The 8467-nt window shown below is 53.3% G+C and overlaps 1 protein-coding gene across 1 annotated transcript in view; it reads right to left on the bottom strand.

Moving 5' to 3' along the window:
• The window catches only part of ILF2 (interleukin enhancer binding factor 2), a 9311-nt gene extending 1051 nt beyond the window's left edge, over nucleotides 1-8260 (bottom strand). The window contains exons 1-11 of the mRNA XM_014961485.1: nucleotides 8115-8260; nucleotides 6159-6263; nucleotides 5786-5863; nucleotides 5507-5609; nucleotides 5347-5412; nucleotides 4060-4176; nucleotides 3875-3953; nucleotides 2547-2634; nucleotides 2315-2376; nucleotides 830-944; nucleotides 623-713 (exon numbers count right to left, since the gene is read on the bottom strand). Coding sequence (XP_014816971.1) covers nucleotides 623-713; nucleotides 830-944; nucleotides 2315-2376; nucleotides 2547-2634; nucleotides 3875-3953; nucleotides 4060-4176; nucleotides 5347-5412; nucleotides 5507-5609; nucleotides 5786-5863; nucleotides 6159-6257 — 898 coding nt within the window. The 5' untranslated portion in view covers nucleotides 6258-6263; nucleotides 8115-8260. The remainder of the gene's footprint in view (nucleotides 1-622; nucleotides 714-829; nucleotides 945-2314; nucleotides 2377-2546; nucleotides 2635-3874; nucleotides 3954-4059; nucleotides 4177-5346; nucleotides 5413-5506; nucleotides 5610-5785; nucleotides 5864-6158; nucleotides 6264-8114) is intronic.
• Nucleotides 8261-8467: the final 207 nt, after the last annotated feature.

Here is an 8467-nt window from a genome sequence, read left to right as displayed (position 1 = left end):
CCTCGAGGTGAGGCCTCACCAGTGCTGAGTACAGGGGGACCATCACCTCTCGGGCCCTACTCCCCACGCTGTTCCTGACACAGGCCAGGATGCTGGTGGCCTTCTTGGCCACCTGGGCACACTGCTGGCTCATCTTCAGCCCACAGGTGACCAACACCCCCAGGTCCTTTTCCTCCAGGCAGCTCCAGCCACTCTGCCCCCAAGCCTGGAGAGTCCATGGGGTTGTTGTGACCAAAGTGCAGGACCCAACACTTGGCCTTGTTGAACCTCATCCCGTTGGTCTCGGTCCATGGATCCAGCCTGTGGAGATCCCTCTGCAGAGCCTCTCTACCCTCCAGCAGATCAACACTGCCACCCAGCTTGGTGTCATCTGTGAACTTCCTGAGGGTGCACTCGATCCCCTCGTCCAGATCATTGATCAAGATGTTAAAGAGAACTGGCCCCAGTACCCAGCCCTGGGGGACACCACTCGTGACTGGCCGCCAGCTGGATTTAACTCCATTCCCCACCACTCTCTGGGTCCGTCCCTCCAGCCAGTTTTTAACCCAGCAGAGGGTATAAGAAGCTGATATGGAGGAAGACCCCCCCCCCTCCTCTCTGGGCTTTTCAGCCCCCCCCTTACAGCTGGCGTCGCCCTCTTGGCCGAGGATTTTCCTGTAGCCGCCGTGCGAGAGGATGCGGACGAGCGTCTGGGCCGTGTAACACACCATGTCCTGTGGGGACAAGGGGACAGTCAGGATATGAAGGGGACAAGGGGACAGTCAGGACACAAAGGGGTCCTGGGCCCCCTCTTTTCCACCCCCCCAGCGTGGCAGAGGAGGCAGCTCACCTGCTGTTCCAGAGTCATCACCGTGTGGACTCGGAAATTGCCGCTCTCGCAGGGATCGGTGATCCCAACAGATCCGGGGAGGAAAAGCCCCGCCGCCAGGATTTGAAGACAACGCCTGGAAGAAGGAGATGTTTTGGGTTCAAACTAGACCACTCCAACACAGAAATGCAGCCAGAAAGTTTGGAATTTGGACAGCTGTGTGAGGCATCGGGCTTTGTTTCCAGTTCAAGCCCTGAAACGCCACCGCTTTTCATAGAATCATTGAGGTTGGAAGAGACCCTTGGGATCATCGAGTCCAACCATCTCCCCTACTCTACAAAGTCCTCCCCTACACCATGTCCCTCAGCACTGCATCTAAATGGCCCTTAAACACAGCCAGGGATGGGGACTCCACCCCCTCCCTGGGCAGCCTGTTCCAACGCCCGACCACTCTTTGGGTGAAAAATTTAAGTCTGATGAGGAGAGGCTGAGGGAGCTGGGGGTGTTCAGCCTGGAGAAGAGGAGGCTGAGGGGAGACCTTCTTGCTCTCTCCAACTCCCTGAAAGGAGGGTGTAGAGAGGTGGGGGTCGGTCTCTTTTCTCAAGTCACAGGCGACAGGACGAGAGGAAATGGCCTCAAGTTGCCCCAGGGGAGGTTCAGGCTGGATATTAGGAAAAATTTTTTCCCTGAAAGGGTTCTCAGCCCTTGGAATGGGCTGCCCAGGGAGGGGGTTGAGGCCCCATCCCTGGAGGTGTTCAAAAGCCGGGTTGATGTGGTGCTGGGAGGGATGGTTTAGTGATGATGCTCCTTGTTTGTTGTGGGGGTGTCTATTTTTGTCAGTTCGGTTGATGGTTGGACAAGATGATCTTTAAGGTCCCTTCCAACCTAGAAGATTCTGTGATTCCTTCCTAATGTTCAATCTAAACCTCCCCTGTTGGAGCTTGAAGCCGTTCCCTCTCGTTCTGTCACTAATTACCTGCGAGAAGAGACCAGCACCAACCTCTCTACAGTGTCCTTTCAAGTAGTTGTAGAGAGTGATGAGGTCTCCCCTCAGCCTCCTCTTCCTCACACTAAACAGCCCCAGCTCCTTCATATGATTTGTCTTCTAGGCCCTTCCCCACCTTCGTTGCCCTCCTCTGCACTCGCTCCAGCACCTCCAGATCTCTCTTGGATTGAGGTGCCCAAAACTGGACACAACACTCGAGGTGTGGCCTCCCCAGTGCTGAGTCCAGGGGCACAATCACCTCCCTACTTCTGCTGGTCACACTATTTTTGATACAAGCCAGGATGCCGTTGGCTTTCTTGGCCACCTGGGCACTTTTTGGGTTCAAACTAGACCGTTCCAGCACAGAAATGCAGCCAGAAAGTTTGGAATTTGGACAGCTGTGTGAGGAATCGGGCTTTGTTTCCAGTTCAAGCCCCAACATGCCACTGCTTTTAATTTGTTACATTCATAAATCAAGACATTAAAAGGAATTTACAGGAGAAAAGCCAACGGGCACAGACCTGTAGGCGATGTTGAGCGCCAGGGGCTGCCTGGTGGGGTTGTTCATCACGGCGTAGTGCCCCTGAGGAGGCAGAAAAAAAAGAAAGGAGGGAGTTAGGATGAGATTCTTGCTCTTCCCTCTCGACTCTGGCTGCAAAGAGCTGCTTTACAGCGGAGCCCAGGGACGTGCAGGCAGCTACAAGGTGTCTACGGCACGTCTGGCACCACCAGCGTTCCCCCTCGTGCGCTCACCAGCAGGTCCAGAATCCAGGGGGTGAGAGGCTCAAAACCAGGGAATCGAATCCTCAAGTCCTTCAGCAGCCGGATTAAAACCTTCACCCTGGAGAAAACGGAAGGAGGAAGGTCCCAAATGTGTCAGGCACCTTCCTGTCACAGGAGCATCCTGGTCTGTGTCAGGAAGAGCGTGGCCAGTAGGACTGGGGCAGTGATGGTCCCACTGGACTGGGCACTGGGGAGGCCCCACCTCGAAGGTTGGGGCCAGTTTTGGGCCCCTCACGACAAAAAAAAAGCCATTGAGGGGCTGGAGTGTGTCCAGAGAAGGGCAACGGAGCTGGAGAGGGGTCTGGAGACCAAGGAGAAGGGTCTGGAGACCAAGGAGAAGGGTCTGGAGAACTTCTGAGGAGCTGGGGATGTTCAGCCTGGAGAAAAGGAGGCTGAGGGGAGACCTTCTCGCTCTCTCCAACCCCCTGAAAGGAGGGTGTTGTCAGGGGGGTCGGTCTCTTCTCCCAATGGGACAAGAGGAAACGGCCTCAAGTTGCTCCAGGGAAGGTTTAGGATGGAGATTGGGGAAAATTTCTTCATGGAAAGGGTTGTGAAGCCTTGGAAGAGGCTGCCCAGGGACGTGGTGGAGTCACCACCTCTGGAGGGATTTAAAAGCCGGGCAGACGTGGTGCTGAGGGACACGGGTTGGTGATGGGTCTGTTGGTGGTGGGTCTGTCGGTGTTGGGTTGATGGTTGGACTGGATCACAGAATCCCAGAATCTTCTAGGTTGGAAGGGACCTTAAAGATCATCTTGTCCAACCATCAACCGAACTGACAAAAATAGACACCCCCACAACAAACAAGGAGCATCATCACTAAACCATCCCTCCCAGCACCACATCAACCCGGCTTTTGAACACCTCCAGGGATGGGGCCTCAACCCCCTCCCTGGGCAGCCCATTCCAAGGGCTGAGAACCCTTTCAGGGAAAAAATTGTTCCTAATATCCAGCCTGAACCTCCCCTGGGGCAACTTGAGGCCATTTCCTCTTGTCCTGTCACCTGTGACTTGAGAGAAGAGACCGACCCCCACCTCTCTACACCCTCCTTTCAGGGAGTTGGAGAGAGCAAGAAGGTCTCCCCTCAGCCTCCTCTTCTCCAGGCTGAACACCCCCAGCTCCCTCAGCCTCTCCTCATAAGACTTATTCTCCAGACCCCTCACCAGCTTTGTCACCCTTCTCTGGATGATCTGAAAGGTTCCTCCCAACCTGGACCACTCCATGATTCTCCATAAAGGAGATTTATTTCCACCAGGCATCGGAGCCCCGTTTCCCTTTTTTTTGGGGCCAAAAAACTCACGTGGACTGGGAAGCGTTCTCCTCGAACCAGCGAGCGTGGCGGATGGCAGCCAGGGCGCTCTGCAGCACCTTGATGTCCACTGAAAGAAGCAGCAGAAATGCCCGTTGGTGGTTTTTTTTTTTGGGTTTTTTTCAACCAAAAAGAGGGAGCGAGCAGGTGTGGGGCAGAACGAGCCGAGCTCTTACGGTGCAGTTCGGGGTCCAGCTTGCGGAGATTGGGGGGCACCGTGGTGATGAGGATCTTCACCGTGGCGTCGGCCGAGCTGATCTCAAAGCCGGTCTCGTTGGTCAACATGGTCAGAACTGGGGGAGAAAGAAGAATTTATTCCTCCTGGAGAAGCTGGAAGATAAAATCATAGAATCCTAGAATTGCCCAGGCCGGAAGGGACCTCCAAAGGCCATCTAGTCCCACCCCCCCGCAGTCAGCAGGGACACCCCCAACTAGACCAGGTTGCCCAGGGCCTCATCAGGCCTCACTAGGCCTCACCTTGAATATCTCCAGGGAAGGGGCCTCAACCACCTCCCTGGGCAACCTGTCCCAGTGCTCCACCACCCTCCCAGTGAAGAACCCTCTCCTCATCTCCAGTCTAAAGCTGTTCCCCTCCAGCTTGAAGCCATTGCCCTGCAGAACCTTGCATTTGCTCTTGTTGGACCTCAGGAGGTTCACCTGGGCCCACCTCTCCAGCCTGGCCAGGTCCTTTTGGATGACACCCCATCCCTCTGGTGTATCCACAACACCACACAGCTTGGTATCGTCCCCAAACTTGCTGATGGTGCCTTTAATCTCCCTGTCTATATCATTGATCAAAATGTTAAACAGCACCGGCCCCAGCACAGACCCTTGAGGAACACCACTTGTGACTGGTTTCCATCTGGACTTTGAGCCATTGAGTACCACCCTCTGGATGTGACCATCCAGCCAGTTCCTCATCCACTGACCAGTCCACCCATCAAATCCATACCCCTCCAATTTGGCAAGCAGGATGTTGTGGGGAACCGTGTCCAAGGCCTTACAGAAATCCAGATAGATCCCATCCATAGGTTGCCCCTTGTCTACTGCCCAAGTCACTTTATCATAGAAGGCCACTAGGTTAGTCAGGCAGAACCTGCCCCTAGGAAAGCCATGTTGGGTGTCCTGGATCACCTCCCTGTCCTTCCTGTGCCCAAGCATGGCATCTAGGAGAAGCTGTTCCATGATCTTCCCAGGCACAGAGGTGAGACTGATGGGTCGGTAGCTCCCAGGGTCCTCCTTTCTACCCTTTTTAAAAATGGGGGTGATGTTCCCCTTCTTCCAGTCTGCAGGGACTTCACCTGACTGCCAGGATTTTTCAAATATCATGGAAAGTGGCATGGAAAGATCTTCCAGGAATGTGGGGAAAACCAACAGATCTTGGCCACGGCACCGTTCCCTTTGGAGAAACCCCAAAGCTCAAGGAGAAACCACCTCATCTCCAACCCCGTAGGATGTCCCACCTTCGCTGGGGTCTTGGGCTCTCAGGCTTTCCACCACTTTGTTCCCCAAAGCTGCCACAGCTTCCACTGGGGAGAAAAAGCAGAAGAAAAAGAAAAAAGAGGGGTTAAATCAGGGGGACTCGGCGCCGTGGGGCAACCACGGACACGCAGCCCTACTCACGGGTGGGTAAGATTTTGAGAATCACCACCAGATCGGCCACGTTGTGCCCCGTTGTCATGGTCCCCTTCTTGTAGGACCCCACCTGGCGAACCTCTTCGATTTGCTGTTTGAAAAACGAGTGAATTTAACCCAAATGCTCCATTTCTGGGGATCTGTGAATCTTTAACCCCGCTTTGGGCCAGTTTTGGTGGCTACAACATCGGCGTCCCTCGTGCCGAAGCATCTCCACACATTATCTGGGGGGGTTTTCTTCCCAAATTCATCACTTTTGGGACTCACCACTTCAAACGTTCCTGGGGCTACAATTAAATTGTCGATGACGTTGTTTATTTTGGTCACCAGAGAAAGAATGGAAGCCTGAAAAAAAGAGAGAAACAGAGAAGGGTCAGTCATCTGGTTTGGCTTGAAATAATCTGATCATGTGCAGCCTAACATCAGATTTATAATAAATAAATATATTTAAAAATCACTGTTTAAGAAACTCCACCCATATTTCTACTGCAATGCTTATTTTCAGAGAGAAACCATTATTTTTTAGGGCAGTAATAGCTACTCCTGGCTGTGCTCCCTGAAAGACAGTCTGTCTGTGGGTTCTCTAAAAGCTGCAGAAACGTCCAGATAGAAGAATTTAAGGCAATTTTGGGCACAAAACCTGTTCAGCAGCAGTCGGGGCCAGATCCTGGTTTCTCTTCAGCAAGGCTTCGCTGAAGGCTGTCTCATCAGCAGCAGGTTTTACGCGGGGAAAAGCCATTTCACACTGAAACGGGAGGAGAAATCAGACTGCGACGCCCGAGGAAAAGAAAACAGACTTTGGTTCAAGCCACTCAACAGCAAAATTTACTCCTTTTTTTATATTTTTTTTTCTTTAAATCCTCCAGTGCTTGTTTCCTTGGCGATTTCTCATCGTCCTTTTTGCTTCTTGTTTTTTTATCATTTCATTTTCACGTTGTCCTGTCCTTCCCCTACGCTCTCATCGTGCAGAGGAGCTGCCATCGTGCTCCCCCCTTGCAACTACAGGGCAGATCTAATTAAGAATGGCTTAATCAAGAGGGGTTTTTATTAATCATATCACAGTTCCCTTGAGAATAACTCCCTTTGTTGGCAGAGGGCAGGAGCTTTAAGGTTGCTGTGAAGGGATTCAAGGGCAAGAGTAAATTAAATTGTTTGCTGTCAAAGTCAGGCGTCTGTAAAGGGCCAACACTCAGCAGGAGGAGGAAATTATTTCCTCCTCCCACTATAAAAAGGTGGGAAATGTGGCCAAAAAAAGGGGACCAACAGGGGAAAGGAGCCTGGAGAACTTCTGCCATCGGAGAAACCCGGGGTGGTGTCAGAGCTGACAGAACCGAGGGGCTGGGTGAGCAGGGGGGGGCCTTAAAAAGCAGATAAAAATGCCTCGATTGGGGGAGGTTTAATTTGTTGGGATTATTACTCAACTGCATCCTAGTCATCCCGTGGGACACGAGCGTTCCAAAGAGAGACAGTAAGAGCTATTTCAGGGAGATTAAAGGCACCATCAGCAAGTTTGGGGACGATCCCAAGCTGTGTGGTGTTGTGGATACACCAGAGGGATGGGATGTCATCCAAAAGGACCTGGACAGGCTGGAGAGGTGGGCCCAGGTGAACCTCATGAGGTTCAACAAGAGCAAATGCCAAGGTTCTGCACCTGGGCCAGAACAATCCTCACCGCCAATACAAACTGGGGGGTGAGGGATTGGAAAGCAGCCCTGAGGAAAGGGACTTGGGGGTGCTGGTGGAGGAGAAGCTGGACATGAGCAGGCAGTGGGCAGCTGCAGCCCAGAAGGTCAATCCCATCCTGGGCTGCATCAAAAGCTGCATTGCCAGCAGGTCCAGAGAGGGGATTCTGCCACTTGACTCTGCTCTGGTGAGACCTCACCTGGAGTATTGTGTGCAGGTCTGGAGCCCTCAATAGAAGAAGGCCATGGACCTGATGGAGAGGGTCCAGAGGAGGGCCACGAGGATGATGAGGGGGATGGAGCAGCTCTGCTCCGAGGACAGGCTGAGGGAGCTGGGGTTGTTCAGCCTGGAGAAGAGGAGGCTCCGGGGAGACGTAATAGCCCCTTCCAGTACCTGAGGGGGGGCTACAGGAAGGCTGGGGAGAGCCTGTTTAGAAAGGCCTGCAGTGACAGGACGAGGGGCAATGGCTTCAAGCTGGAGGGGAACAGATTTAGACTGGAGATGAGGAGAGGGTTCTTCACTGGGAGGGTGGTGGAGCACTGGGACAGGCTGCCCAGGGAGGTGGTTGAGGCCCCTTCCCTGGAGATATTCAAGGAGAGGCTCGATGGGGCAACCTGGTCTAGTTGGGGGTGTCCCTGCTGACTGTGGGGGGGTGGGACTAGATGACCCTTGGAGGTCCCTTCTAGCCTGGGCAATTCTATGATTCTATTTCGAGTCAGTTACTGAACCGACAGCATTTTCAGCCAGCTCCTTTACTCCAGCTACGCTGAGAAGTCAAACTATCACAGGTGGTTTTTTGTTTGTTTTGGGTTTTTTTTTTTAAGCTGTAAACAGCTCCTGGTAGGAGAGGGTTATGATCAGCTCCTGGTAGGAGAGGGTTACAAACAGCTCCTGGTAGGAGAGGGTTACTCACGACATAGAAATCAAAGGGGATGTGCGGCACAAAGGGCCGGAACCTAAAGGGGAGAGAAAGAAGAGGGGGGGGAAAAAATAAAATCACAACTTTATTCTCTGGAGGGCTTTCTACCCCGCTCGCCGCCACGCTCCTCCTCACCCAACACCCCCCACTCCCTCGCCCTTCCGTGGAGAGGAGAGAAAGGCCCTACAGAAATAGAAAGGTTTCTTTATAACCCCCCCAGCCCCTAATGCTAAATAACAACCCCCACCCCACCCTGGTGCCATCAGCAATGGCCGGGCACCGAGGGGCTTCCCCACAGAGCTGAGACCTGGCCCAGAGGGGCCGGTACCCCCCTCCCCGCCATCCCC

The sequence above is a fragment of the Calidris pugnax genome, unplaced genomic scaffold (genome assembly GCF_001431845.1).
Source record: "Calidris pugnax isolate Ruff unplaced genomic scaffold, ASM143184v1 scaffold516, whole genome shotgun sequence".
Taxonomy (NCBI): domain Eukaryota; kingdom Metazoa; phylum Chordata; class Aves; order Charadriiformes; family Scolopacidae; genus Calidris; species Calidris pugnax.
This window is presented reverse-complemented; position numbering and strand designations above follow the sequence as displayed.